Genomic DNA, 14,977 nt, shown 5'->3' on the forward strand with positions numbered 1-14,977 from the left:
AAAGACAAAGGGAAGATGAAGGATTTTGAATCCAAATGGTGGACCTTAAGCGTAAGAACTTATTTTACCTAACAGAAAAAACTAATCTGAAATGTAGAATGTTAAAGTCTGTAGAATGTTAAATGTCTAAATGTTAATTTAGAAGAACACATTGGTTTTTAGAGATTATGTTGGCTCAGAGCCCATATTTAAAAATACAATAGGAGATAACTTCCTTATTACAAACCAGCTACTGTTCACTGGTGTATGGACTACATTGGCCCATAAATAATGGTCAATTTTGAATAAAGAGTTAATTTAAAATAACTGTCACTTTAAAAAAAATATATTCATTATATTTTTTTAAACAACTTTAAAACTAATATACCAGCAGCAGTATATGTATTACACCAGATAACTTTTTAGTGGAATGATTTGTTTTTCAGTTTTTATTCCAAATGCAGGAATAAAGTGATAAAAGCCACACAAAATGTTAATAGTTTTATTTTAAGATGACATAAGTTGTTAGACTTTGCAGAATGACACTGCTGTATCTTTAATGAGCTGAAGCAAATTTAATTGCTGGCCATTGTCTGGGAAATCCAGTTGGTGAAAATGCAGACCTAGAGACAAGAAGATTGTTCGTGATTATCAGAAACTTTTGAAAGACATGATGTAAATCAGGTTGCAAAAAACAAAAGTTAATTTTACCTTGGCATAGACACCAGGGCGATTCTTCTGAGCACAGCCATAACCCCAAGACACAATACCCTGCAGCTCACCATTGCACACCACAGGGCCACCAGAGTCACCCTGAGTAATAAAATGGAAAAATAAATCACATTTTACTTTTACATTTGCTTGTGCTCTAGAAGAGAAAATAATAATGCAGAAAATGTTCCTTTTACCTGGCAAGAGTCCTTGCCTCCCTCCAGGAAACCAGCACAGAACATGGAATCAGTGATCATCCCAGGGTAAGAGTTGTCACAAGCCTTGTCAGAGAGAATAGGCACCTGCACACACTGCAGCTTGTTGCTATCAGCAGCTGCAAAGCAAGTTTCCAAAATGACAGAGGTAAATTATCTTATTTTCAATTCGAAACAAATAGATAGTATGTAACTGAATAAGTTCTGTCTGTGTTATAATACTAATGCATTCATATGGTAATGCATTTTAAGACATTATGACTCCTTATATTTTAAAATTGCAATTTAACAGCATCTGCCACATTTCCACAAAGAAAGCGTTTATAACAATTGAAGTCTCTACTCACTGGAGCTCATGGTGTTTCCCCATCCAGAGACTGTGCACAAGGTTCCGGCAGGAGGGCAGCTTTTAGGCAGTGCAACAGGCTGCACAAAGTTGTTCAGAGTGGCAGGCTTATTCAGCTTAATGAGCATGACATCATTGTCAATGGTGGCAGAGTTATAGTTGGGATGGCGGATGACACGAGAAGAGGAGATGAACTGCTCAGTACCTTCATTAATCTGAATGTGGTGCTCACCCAGACGAACTTCCACACGACTAGAGATGGGATGTAAATCAAGTTCTAGAGGTGCATTTTTCTTAATGAGTAATAAATTAATAATTACTCAAATCACTTACGACTTGTAGCAGTGAGCAGCAGACACAACCCAGTTCTGATTGATCAGAGAACCACCACAGAAGTGATAGCCAGCATTCAGAGACACTTGCCAGGGCTGGGAGTTGCGTGTGCACTCATACCCTCCAACAATCTTGTCATCCTCCAGAGCAACTGCAAACATGAAACAGAATTTAAGCAAAGGTTGTACATCAGAATATAATAATAAATATTATACACCTTTTAATATTATATACTTACAACATGCTCCTACAAGCAAAAGCAGGACCAGAGACCTCATTATTGCTGATGATCACCTACCATGTGTATGTCACTTTCCACTCTTATTTATGTGAACCAGTAGTCCCATATGGACCAATGAGTATTTCATACCTAAAGGTAATCTAAAGTCTGATAAGTTACTCTGTAAATGAATGACTGTACTGTAAATGACCAAAAATAACTGGGAAGCAACACATGGTTATGTTTCACAATTTCTGTAACTCAGTAATCTCTTTAAGCTTGCTTTAACTTGCTTTTACTTAGTATATAAATGTTTATAAATGTTATTAATTTTACACCTAATATTAAAATATAACACATAGTGACAATGCAGTGCAACTACAGTCACATCCATAATTCAACTACAATAAAACTTTATTAAATGTATAATTTGAGTTTTTATGTGATTGAATTTATTAATTACTTTACTGTTGATTATCACAAAAGTTTAACCCGAGTGCAATTTATGTTAATATAATAAATGCGTCTGTTTGTTTATGTTAATGTCAGTGTTTGTCTGTATTAATAATATATTACACAATCCATTAATGCAAAGCTATTGAGTTATGTGATCAGCACAATGTATAATAAATAATTTATTTTTCAGTTGCTGGTCTCATAGTCTGTTTTTTCTATAAATTGGAGTAGGTTTAATGATGGTAGTCTGTCAGTCTCTTAACAGATTTCATACATATCCTTTTGCCTCCAACAGGCATGATTATGCAGTTATGGCTTCAAAGTGATCAGCAAAAAAAGGAAACAAAGCAGCTCAACTATATCTGAGCCAAGTCACTTCATGTAGAGTTACTTTTGTCATTTCTCTTTGGCTGATAAATAATGAAACAAAATATTTTTCCAGGACTAATCTGCAACTTAAAACTTATAATAGTGCAGTACAGAAGACTGCATAAAAAGTTTAAACATATCAAATTGTTTAACAATTGTGAGACAGTAAGTACACAAAACAAAAAACACAAACATTCTGCATTCTAATTTGCTAATTTATTGATAAATGCATCTAATTTAATAGAGAGGAAATTCATCATGTAAGCAAGACAATGTCTGAAAACACTCTGCCAAAGGCGAAAATTACATGATCAAAGGAAAAATATAGTTTTAGTTTTACAACAGTTGGCAAATTCTTTAACAAATATTAATGTTCATATCTGGAGATAAAAATGACAAATGTGACAACTCGTAAATTCTTTTAGCTTTAACACAAATGTCTTCACTGTAAAACAAAATTGTTTTATAAAGTCATGTTAATATCTGATTGCACCATAAAATGGTACCAAACACATGTTTTTGAAATACTGATTTTATTTAGATTTAAACCAGGAGTGGGCATGATGGAAAATAAAACAATCTTTCTTACTATTACCTTTTAATCCTTTATCAGTTAAAATATGAATCCTACCACTCTCAGTGAAAGAGAAGAGAACACAACTGTAAAATTAAAAAGTTCCTATTTTCTGAACCTCAGTTGAATTTTCACTAAAATTTGCTCAGTCTAATGGAATAAATAAAAAAAATAGGTGACTGTCAGGCAAAAAAACATGCTGGAAAACCAAAGTGAAGTCCACAAAGGTTTTAATGAAAAAAATAAAGAGCAACGCAGAAAATGACGAAACCGCCACGAAACTCCAGGTTAACTAACCTGGATGAAAACTATGGTTAGACAAAATACACAGAATCCTGTAAACACCGAGAAGCTAACAGAGTGCTTGGATAGTCCGGCAATGTTCCTTAGCCTAAGCTGTAGAACGGACAATGAGCTGGTGGAGGAACGGAGGTTATGTAACATTAGAACTGATGAGGGCCAGGTGTAGATGATTAGAAAGTAGGAGAGCTGCTGGGAGTGATAGGAGGGTTAGGTGAAGGTGTGGCTGGTGGATCCCTGACAGTGACACAGCATTTTAATAAGGTAGAAGAATTTTAAAATTTACGAATAGAATGTAAAATTCCATCAAAGGGGTGTGACATCTCAACATTGCTGGATTAATAGCCTTGAAGTAGAAGCTGCATTACATCACCCAAGAAAGAGTGTTAACAAGGTTTTTCTTCAAACATAAAATACTCAGTGGTAAAATCATGATAAAAAAATGTGATTAAAGAGATTACGCAGAGAAGCTAAATTCTCCAACAATTAACAGGAATGTAATATAGTTGATGCATCATCATGTTTGTGGGAGGCTACTCATCCTCATGAACTGGGCCTATTGTAAAAGGTGTAAGAATAATAGATGGAGCAAAATACAAGTGCATATTACAATACAACCTGCTTCACTTTTCTATGAGAAACAAAAGCTTAGGAGTAACGTTACCATTTTCCAACAAAAAGCCTAAGCAATAGTCATTTAACATGAAATAGTGACTAAGTATTATAAGAAAAATAAAACACAAAACCATACTAAAAGACAAATAAAATGTATTCAATTATGATAATGTTTCTACTGACAGAACATTTTGCTTACACTGTGTTCATGAGAGAATGGATATTTAAAGACCAGCTTCTTTTAATGCTGGTCTTTTTCACTTCTGGTCTTTTTTTTACTTCTTTCTAAATATATATATGCATTTAAATTTTAAGTGTTGTACAATTACAATTTAAATGCATAGACATTTAAAAATAAGTAAAAAATTAGTTTTTAGCAAACCCTGCATGGTGTCCATGATCACATGGTTATGGTGTAGATAATTTTCCTCCTATGTTTTGACACTTTTTTTTCACTTAACATAATTGCAACCATTGCAAGGTCTGTTATATTGTGACTTTCACAGTTAATCTGTCTAATTTTAGAACAGCGAATTTAAAATTGTTTGGAGATGGCCTTTTAACCCATTAAAGATTCATGAGCAGGTCACGGCTGATGTCATTTTCTCTGGAATTATCTAAAAACAAAAGTAATTGCTTCAGCAATAGATTGTCAAATATATTACTTATATGCAGATAGTCAAAAGTGGTACAGAGGTGGTTTCTATAGTAAAACATGAAATATTGCTGTAAACTGCTGGGTAAGCGAAGAAGCTCTTGATATTTTAATTTAATTTTGGGTGTAGTAGCCTCAAATTATATTTACTCAAGAATATTTTAACTACAGCACCAACCAAAATGTATAAATGCACTATATTTCAATCAAAACGTAAATGATTATAGTACAAAATTATAATTTGAATACAATTATTTATTATTTTTTGTCATTAGAAAAAAGTGGGAAGGGTCAAATGAGTTTTATTCATTTATTTGAATCATTTTAACATAACATCAGCTGTTGACTTTGCAGAATGACATTGCTGTATCTTAAGTGAGCTGGAGCAGATTTAATTGCTGGCCATTGTCTGGGAAATCCAGTTGGTGAAAATGCAGACCTAGAGAAAGAGTAAGAACATTGTGTTACAAAAACATTTGCTACACATGATCTATAAAATCATATCACATAATAACTGACAACATTTCATTTACCTTGGCATAGACACCAGGGCGATTCTTCTGAGCACAACCATAACCCCAAGACACAATACCCTGCAGCTCACCATTGCACACCACAGGGCCACCAGAGTCACCCTGAGTGATAAAAAGAAAAAAATTTTTATTGTTTATAAGGCTTTTAAATGTAAAAATTGTGCCATTTGCTTGTGGTATAAAAGAGAAGATATTAATGCTACAATATATTAATGCTACAAGATATTAATGCTACAAATGTTCCTTTTACCTGGCAAGAGTCCTTGCCTCCCTCCAGGAAACCAGCACAGAACATGGAATCAGTGATCATCCCAGGGTAAGAGTTGTCACAAGCCTTGTCAGAGAGAATAGGCACCTGCACACACTGCAGCTTGTTGCTATCAGCAGCTGCAAAGCAAGTTTCCAAAATGAGGCCCAGAAGTTAAGAGCAGTCAAAAAGGGGTGTCATATTTTTAATTCTAAATACAAATAGTACGTGACTGAAAAATTCAATGTTTAAATATTGCTTTTAGAACAATTTTTAGCATTAAAATCCTTGAACTGTAAAATTGTACTGTAAAAACAGCATCTGCCACATTTTCACAATGAAATAAATAGTCAGTGTGTATAACATTTGAAGTCTCTACTCACTGGAGCTCATGGTGTTTCCCCATCCAGAGACTGTGCACAATGTTCCGGCAGGAGGGCAGCTTTTAGGCAGTGCAACAGGCTGCACAAAGTTGTTCAGAGTGGCAGGCTTATTCAGCTTGATAAGCATGACGTCATTGTCAATGGTGGCAGAGTTATAGTTGGGATGGCGGATGACACGAGAAGAGGAGATGAACTGCTCAGTACCTTCATTAATCTGAATGTGGTGCTCGCCCAGACGAACTTCCACACGACTAGAGATAGGATGTAAATAATTCTAGAGGTGCATTTTCCTTAATGAGTAATAAATTAATAATTAGTCAAATCACTTACGACTTGTAGCAGTGAGCAGCAGACACAACCCAGTTCTGATTGATCAGAGAACCACCACAGAAGTGATAGCCAGCATTCAGAGACACTTGCCAGGGCTGGGAGTTGCGTGTGCACTCATACCCTCCAACAATCTTGTCATCCTCCAGAGCAACTGCAAACATAAAACAGAATTTAAGCAAAGGTTGTACATCAGAATATAATAATAATTATTATAAAATGTGTAATATTATATACTTACAACAAGCTCCTACAAGCAAAAGCAGAACCAGAGACCTCATGATGGCTGTTGATCACCTACCATATGGATCTCACTTTCCACTCTTATTTATGTGAACCAGTAGTCCCATATGGACCAATGAGAATTTCATACCTAAAGTTAATCTAAACTCTGATAAGTTACTCTGTAAATGAACGACTACAAATGACCAAAAATAACTGGGAAGCAACACCTGGTTATGTTTCATAATTTCTGTGACTCAATAATCCTTTTTATTTCTTTAAACTTGCTGTAGTTGTACAAACCCGATTCTAAAAGATTTGGGACACTACAAATTGTGAATTAAAACATAATGTTTTACGATGTGTAAGTTCCAAATTTCAATATTTTATTCAGAATACAACATAGATGACATATCAAATGTTTAAACTGAGAAAATTTATCATTTTAAGGGAAAAATAAGTTGCTATTAAAATTCATGGCATCAACACATCTTAAAAAAGTTGGGACAAGGCCATGTTTACCACTTTGTTGCATCCACTCTTCTTTTCATGCTGTCACACTGTTTTCATACATGTCCTGCACCACCCTCACATACTTCACTGCCACAAATGACTTCATTATACAATACCAAAACTCTTCTCTTGGCACAACTCTTTTTAAAATCTACAAACACAATGCAAATCATTGTGACCTTCTCTATACATCTCCATCCACATTCTTAAAGCAAATATTGCATCTGTAGTGCTCTTTCTCGGCATGAAACCATACTGTTGCTCACAGATGGTCACCTCTTCTCTCAGCCTGGCTTCCACTACTCTTTGCCATAACTTCATGGTGTGACTGATCAATTTTATTTCCTTGTAGTTACTGCAGGTCTGCACATCTCCCTTATTCTTAAAAATCTGTACCAGCACACTTCTTCTCCATTTCTCTATCATCCTCTCACCATCCAAAATTTTGTTGAACAATTTAGTTAAAAACCCCACTTCCAACTCTGCTAAACATCTCCACTCTTCTACTGTTATGTCTGACCTCTTCCCTAAATCTCACACTACAGACTTCCTTCTCCAGTTACACCATCTTATTCTGTTTTCATTCCTCACTCTCCTTCTTTTTCTTCTTTACCTTTAATATCATCCTAGAAACCATCCGATGCTGTCTAGCTACACTGTCCACTACCAACAAATTATGGTCTCAAATCTGTTTCAGGTTGCATTTCCTACATAGAATATAGTCCACTTGTGTGCATCTTCCTCCACTCTTATTCATGACCCTATGCTCCTCCTTTTTTGTAAAAAAAAAAAACAAGTATTCACTAATGCCATTTCCATCCTTTTCACACAATTTGCCTCCATCTTCTCTTCTACATTCCACTCCTTGAGGCCATACCTACAATTACGTCCTCATCAACCCTGTTCCCTTCACCAACATGTCCATTGAAGTTTGCCCAAATATTCAATCTTTCTTTGCTAGTTACAATTTCCATCACTTTACCCATGAGAATAGGTTTTCTTTTAAGTCTGGTTCCTCTCAAAGTTTCTTTCTCATAACATCTATGGGAGTTTTTCCTTGACACAGTCGCCATGGCTGCTCATCAGGGATAAATACACATCATTCACCTTGACTCTTAAATTCTGTAAAGCTGCTTTGAGACAATGTCTGTTGTGAAAAGCTCTATAGAAATCAACTTAACTTGACTTAATATCATCCAACTCACACAAGAATCTTCTTTGACGACTATAGTTCAATACCTATCTTTATTCAGATTTTAAACAGGAGTGGGTGTGGTCTAAACTGAAATTTTTTTTGGATGCATCATAATTTTCACATCATTATAACAGCTAACTGTAAATTGTTTTGAGATTGACTTATAACTCCCCAATGACTGATGAGCAGCAACCATTGCTTTTCTGAGGTCATGGCTGATGTCCTTTTATCTGACATTTTCTAGCCTTAAAAGTAATTGGTCCAGAAAAAGATTGTCAAATGTATTACTTCTATGCATGTAGTCAAAAGTGGTACAGAGGTGGTTCCTAATTATTCTCTTATTAGATGTGAAAATAGAAAAGGTGTACTTCTCAATGTTTTTTGTACATTTGTTTGTACAAGTTACAACTGGCGATACCCACTTTGCCACAAATAGCGTCAAGGTATTTAGAGAGAACATTTGATTTTTCTTAAAGAATTGCTGCAGTTCTGTTAGACAGATGACAAAATAATTAGTTTTAAAGTGTTAAGATATCGTTTTTGCATAGTGGAGAAATCTCTTTAATCATGTATTTTTTTTCCAGACTTTGTTAAGGGGGTTTTGTTTTCAGTTTGCTCCCCCACTACTTCTATATGCTTTCTTATTAATAACACATGGGATATTGCTATAAGCTGATCAGTAAGAAAAGAAGCTCTTGCTATTCTGGTTCTGGGTGTAATTGCCCAAAATTGAAAGTCTATTAAATTATTTGATTTATATTTATGTAACCACCAATAATTCATTTACAGCACCAACTAATAAACTAGCACCAAAATAAATACCACACCAGAAATATTCAAACTAAACTTTATATTATTTTAGTACAAATTATAAGTACAATTATATATTACTTTTTGTCATTAGAGAAAACGTTGGAAGAGTCATATGAGTTTTATTCCTTTATTTAAATAATTTTAACGTAACATCATCTGTTAGACTTTGCAGAGTGATGTTGCTGTATTTTAAGTGAGCTGGAGCAGATTTAATTGCTGGCCATTGTCTGGGAAATCCAGTTGGTGAAAATGCAGACCTAATTATTCTCTTAATGGATGTAAAAATAGGAAAGTTGTACTTCTCAATGTTTTTTGTACATTTGGTTGTAAAAGTTACAATTGACGATACCCTCTCTGCCACAAATAGCTCCAAGGTGTAGAGGGATAATCATATTTTTCTTAAAGAACTGCTGCAGTTCTGTTAGACCAGGGGTGTCAAACTCAGGTGTAATTATATTTGGCCCGCGACATTATATCAAATGTGTATTAGTGCTGGCCCGCCAGTATATAGCTCATACACCGCTAATACTACAAATCCCAGAATGCTCCGCTAATACTACAAATCCCAGAATGCGTTGTTAGTGCGTTGGCGCGTCAGTCGAGACCGCTGAAAAACTCCGCCTATTTAGTCCTGAATTTACCCGGAGATTTACCGATATTGTAGCCCAGAAATGCAGATTTGAACTGCTCAGTAATCCGTTTGTGGTTGACGTGGAAAGCGCACCAACCAACCTCCAAATGGAGATGATTGAACTCCAGTGTACAGACACGCTCAAGTCAAAGTACGACTCTGTGTGTGCTGCACAGTTTCCATGTTTTCTCCCAGACACACTGTTCCAACTCCGTGCCCAAGCTGCTCAAACGCCTTCTGTGTTCACCAGCACCTATCTGTGTGTGTAACTGTTCTCTTTAATGAAGATGAACAAAACACCACTCAGGAGTCTCACTGATGAACATCTTCACTCTATCCTGAGGATTTCCTCAGCTCAGAGCCTAAACTCAGACATTGATGCACATGTATCTAAGAAGAGATTCAGGTATCTGTCTTCAACTAATGAATTAATGTTGTCTTTATGCACTTTTCTTACTCCATGGCATGGACTGTTAATGGTTGAAAGATTGCTTTTTTTTAATTGAAGGAAATTATTTTTTTTGGTTTTGTTGTTGGCCTGTGAAAAATGATTTACATTATAAAGGAATTTGAAAGTCTATATATAGAGAGAGACATAATAAGAAACGAATACCACTGATTTGTGTTTTATTTCAAATTAAATTTCTCATGTGTTTATAATATTAAACTTTGGTTGTTCCAGATTTAATGTTAATGCAGAACTAAAGTTTGCTTCCATATGAAAAGGTTCAACATTAAACATCTAGAGAGAAGGGAAAACATGCCCAATAGCAGTAATTTTTTCAATAAATATTGAGTTTGGCCAGCGACTTTGTCCCAGTTTTTAATTTTGGCCCACTGTGAATTTGATTTTGACACCCCTGTGTTAGACAGATGACAAAACAAGTCCTCGTAACTGAGATTAGTTTTAGAGTGTTGAGTTGTAGTTTTTTGCATAGTGGAGAAATCTCTTTACTCAGTTTGCTCCCCCACTACTTTTATATGATTTCTTAGTAATAAAACATGGAATATTGCTGTAAGCTGATGAGTAAGAATCTTTTGCTATTCTGATTCTGGGTGTAGTAGTTTAACATTTATTGATATTCATGTAACCATGTTAATTCTCATAAGAATTTTAAAATTCCGCACCAACTAATAAACTAGCACAAAAATACATAACACACCATAAATATTCAAATGAAACGTTATATTATTTTAGTACAGAATATTTTTTTTGTCATTAGAGAAAAAGTTGGAAGTGTCAAATGAGTTTTATTCATTTATTTAAATAATTTTAACATAACATCAGCTGTAGAGCTTTGCAGAATGACATTGCTGTATTTTAAGTGAGCTGGAGCAGATTTAATTGCTGGCCATTGTCTGGGAAATCCAGTTAGTGAAAATGCAGACCTAAAAAAGGAGTAAGAACATTGTGTTACAAAAACTTTTGCTATACAGAATCTAAAAAATCATATCACATTATAACTGAGTACATTTAATTTACCTTGGCATAGACACCAGGGCGATTCTTCTGAGCACAACCATAACCCCAAGACACAATACCCTGCAGCTCACCATTGCACACCACAGGGCCACCAGAGTCACCCTGAGTGATAAAAAAGAAAATTATTGTTTATAAGGCTTTTAAATGTAAAAATTGCTTGTGGTATAAAAGAGAAGATATTAATGCCACAAATGTTCCTTTTACCTGGCAAGAGTCCTTGCCTCCCTCCAGGAAACCAGCACAGAACATAGAATCAGTGATCATCCCAGGGTAAGAGTTGTCACAAGCCTTGTCAGAGAGAATAGGCACCTGCACACACTGCAGCTTGTTGCTATCAGCAGCTGCAATGCAAGTTTCCAAAATGAGACCCAGAATTTAAGAGCAGTCAAAGAGGGGTGTCATATTTTTAATTCTAAATACAAATACTACGTGACTGAAAAATCAAATGTTTAAATATTGCTTTTAGAACATTAGTGTTATAATAGTAATGTTTTCATAATGCAATTAATTTTTAGCATAAAAATCCTTGAACTGTAAAATTGCATTTTAACAGCATCTGCCACATTTTCAGAATAAAATAAATAGTCAGTGTGTATAACATTTGAAGTCTTTACTCACTGGAGCTCATGGTGTTTCCCCATCCAGAGACTGTGCACAATGTTCCGGCAGGAGGGCAGCTTTTAGGCAGTGCAACAGGCTGCACAAAGTTGTTCAGAGTGGCAGGCTTATTCAGCTTGATGAGCATGACGTCATTGTCAATGGTGGCAGAGTTATAGTTGGGATGGCGGATGACACGAGAAGAGGAGATGAACTGCTCTGTACCTTCATTAATCTGAATGTGGTGCTCACCCAGACGAACTTCCACACGACTAGAGATGGGATGTGAATCAAGTTCTAGAGGTGCATTTTCCTTAATGAGTAATAAATTAATCATCAGTCAAATCACTTACGACTTGTAGCAGTGAGCAGCAGACACAACCCAGTTCTGATTGATCAGAGAACCACCACAGAAGTGATAGCCAGCATTCAGAGACACTTGCCAGGGCTGGGAGTTGCGTGTGCACTCATACCCTCCAACAATCTTGTCATCCTCCAGAGCAACTGAAAACAGAATTTAAACAAAGGTTGCACATCAGAATATAATAATTATTATTATACACTTATTATTATTATTATTATTATTATTATTATTATTATTATTATTATTATTATTATTATTATTATATACTTACAACAAGCTCCTACAAGCAAAAGCAGGACCAGAGACCTCATGATGCCTGTGAATCACCTACCATATGGATCTCACTTTCCACTCTTATTTATGTGAACCAGTAGTCCCAAATGGACCAATGAGCATTTCATACCTAAATGTAATCTAAATTCTGATAAGTGACTCTGTAAATGAATGACTGTAAATTACCAAAAATAACTGGGAAGCAACACCTGGTTATGTTTAAGAATTTCTGTGAATCAATAATCTTATATTTTTTTTATTGATTTAAACTTGCTGTAGTTGTAGTTTTGCAGCTGTTAAATTTCATGAATTTTAAGGCCAATTTTAAACTATTCCACAAAGTAACAGTGAAGTGTAACTACCAATATACTAATACGTCAACTACAATAAAATGCTGTTTTATGTATAATTAAAGTTTTTTTTTTATTGTGTTTATAAATTATTTTACTGTTGATTACCACAATAGTTTAACCCCCAATGAAAATTATGTTAATATAATAAGTGTGTGTTCATCTGTTTAATAATAATATTACACAATCCATAAATGCAAGGCTATGGAGTGATGTGAACAGCACAACATACACTGATACATTAATTTTCCAGTTGCTGGTCTGATAGTCTGTTATCTCTATAACTTCGAGCCCGTTTTCTTGCTGATAGTCTGTCACTCTCCTAACAGCTGAGGATTTCAAACATATCCTCCTGCCTTCAACACACATAGCTATAAAACGATGGCTTCATAGTGAACAGCAGAATAAAGAAACAAAGCAGCTCAAGAATATCTAAGTCAAGTCACTTCATGTGTGATTCTTTAGTCATTCCTTTATGGCTGGTATATAGTAAAACAAAACTGTTTTTCCAGGAATGTGTGCAAAATAGAACTTACAAAGTAGTAGAGGACAGAACACTACATACATTTAGATACACAAAAGTGTAAGACAAGTGTAAGACAATAAGTACTCAAAGCAAAAAATATAGAAACATTTTGTCTGCTAATTTGCAGAGAAATGCATCTTATCTAATAGAGAGAAGATCAAAATTCATCATGCAGCAAGACATTGACTGAAAACACTGGCAAAAGAGTAAAGAACATGATCTAAGGACAAAATATAGGAAAGTTTTAGTCTAGTCAATATTGATTCATCTGTTACAAAAGGTGACAAATTTATAACATCTAGATGCAAATATCATGACATGAAAGTAAAATCATATCTTTTGAGCTTTAATTTAAGTCTGTTGTTTAAAGCAAAAACAAAAGAATTGCTCTTGTAATTTCAGTGCTTTTAAAAGAGACTCATATTCAACTTTATTGAGACACTCGCAGCAAACATGACTGCAGTAAAATGTCTGATGTTTAAACTGTCAGATGAAGTCATGTTAAAATCTGATTACACCATAAGATGGCGCCACCGCATGTTTTCTTCTTTTTGGCTGCTCCCGTTAAATCATCTGTCTCCGTACCGCCCTGTCCTCTACATCTGCCTCATTCGAATTAACCACATGCATATATTCCTTCACCACAACCATTGACCTCCATCTTGGCCTTCCTCTAGTCCTGCTTTCTGGCTGCTCCATCCTCAGCATTCTTCTACAAATATACCCCATGTCCCTCCTCTGCACATGACCAAACCATCTCAATCATGCCTTTTTCACCTTGTGTCTAAAACGACCTACATGTGCTGTCTCTCTATTAAACTCGTTTCTAATCCTGTCTATCTTTGTCACATCCAATGAAAAATCACAAACTCTTCAGCTCTGCTACCTCCAGCTCAAGCTCCTGTCTTTTACTCAATGCCACTGTGTCTAAACCATACAACATCGCAGGTCTCACCACAGTCCTATAAACTTTCCCTTTCACTCTTGCAGATCCCCTTCTTATACAAATCACCCTGTCACTCTTCTCCACCCACTTCACCCTGCCTGCACTCTTTTCTTCACTTCTCTAAAGCACTCTACTTTACTTTACACAGTTGATCCCAGGTACTTAAACTCATCCCCTTCACCACCCTTCTCCTTGCAACTGCACAAATCCACTCCTCCCTCTCATTTACACACATTTACTCTGTTTTACTTCTACTGACTTTCATACCCTTTTTCTTCCCATACTTTCACTTCTCCAGGCTCATCTTAACATGCTCCCTACTCTCACCACAAATAACAATATCATCCATAAACATCATATTCCATGGAGACTTCTGTCTGACCTTGTCCGTCAACCTGTCCATCACCACTGCAAACAGTAAAGGGCTCATAACCGATTCCTAGATGCAGTCCAACCTCCACCTTGAACCAGCCAGTCATTCTTACAGCACACTTCAGTGTTGTTACACTGTATTCATACATGTCCTGCACCACCCTCACATACTTCTCTGCCACAAATGACTTCCTTATACAATACCAAAACTCTTCTCTTGGCACAACTCTTTTTTAAATCTGCAAACACACAATGCAAATCATTGTGACCTTCTCTATACTTCTCCATCAACATTCTTAAAGCAAATATTGCATCTGTAGTGCTCTTCCTCAGCATGAAACCATACTGTTGCTCACAGATGGTCACCTCTTCTATCATCCTGGCTTCCACTACTCTTTGCCATAACTTCATGATGTGACCGATCAATTT

At 35.6% G+C, this 14,977-nt stretch overlaps 3 protein-coding genes across 4 annotated transcripts; all 3 read right to left on the reverse strand.

Moving 5' to 3' along the window:
* Positions 1–467: 467 nt before the first annotated feature.
* Positions 468–1,922, reverse strand: LOC124377368 (trypsin-2-like). Its single transcript, XM_046836808.1, has 6 exons — positions 1,823–1,922; positions 1,585–1,735; positions 1,253–1,503; positions 888–1,024; positions 691–792; positions 468–602 (listed from the first exon to the last, which is right to left on the reverse strand). Exons 1-6 carry the CDS (start codon positions 1,860–1,862, stop codon positions 555–557), a joined length of 729 nt encoding a protein of 242 aa, XP_046692764.1. The 5' UTR covers positions 1,863–1,922; the 3' UTR covers positions 468–554.
* A 3,147-nt stretch (positions 1,923–5,069) lies between these two features.
* On the reverse strand, positions 5,070–6,604 carry LOC124377363 (trypsin-2-like). The gene is made up of 6 exons (XM_046836802.1): positions 6,505–6,604; positions 6,267–6,417; positions 5,937–6,187; positions 5,557–5,693; positions 5,307–5,408; positions 5,070–5,212 (listed from the first exon to the last, which is right to left on the reverse strand). The coding sequence occupies exons 1-6, from the start codon at positions 6,542–6,544 to the stop codon at positions 5,165–5,167; spliced, it is 729 nt and encodes a 242-aa protein (XP_046692758.1). The 5' UTR covers positions 6,545–6,604; the 3' UTR covers positions 5,070–5,164.
* A 2,576-nt stretch (positions 6,605–9,180) lies between these two features.
* LOC124377371 (trypsin-2-like) lies at positions 9,181–12,447 on the reverse strand. Of its 2 annotated transcripts, none has more exons than XM_046836810.1 (6): positions 12,353–12,447; positions 12,071–12,221; positions 11,739–11,989; positions 11,325–11,461; positions 11,121–11,222; positions 9,181–9,263 (listed from the first exon to the last, which is right to left on the reverse strand). In XM_046836810.1, exons 1-6 carry the CDS (start codon positions 12,390–12,392, stop codon positions 9,216–9,218), a joined length of 729 nt encoding a protein of 242 aa, XP_046692766.1. In that variant the 5' UTR covers positions 12,393–12,447; the 3' UTR covers positions 9,181–9,215. The 2 variants fall into 2 exon arrangements, with proteins under 2 accessions (XP_046692766.1, XP_046692767.1); XM_046836811.1 differs by lacking the exon at positions 9,181–9,263 and adding an exon at positions 10,883–11,026.
* Between the last annotated feature and the right edge of the window lie 2,530 nt (positions 12,448–14,977).

The sequence above is a fragment of the Silurus meridionalis genome, chromosome 23 (assembly GCF_014805685.1).
Source record: "Silurus meridionalis isolate SWU-2019-XX chromosome 23, ASM1480568v1, whole genome shotgun sequence".
Lineage (NCBI taxonomy): Eukaryota > Metazoa > Chordata > Actinopteri > Siluriformes > Siluridae > Silurus > Silurus meridionalis.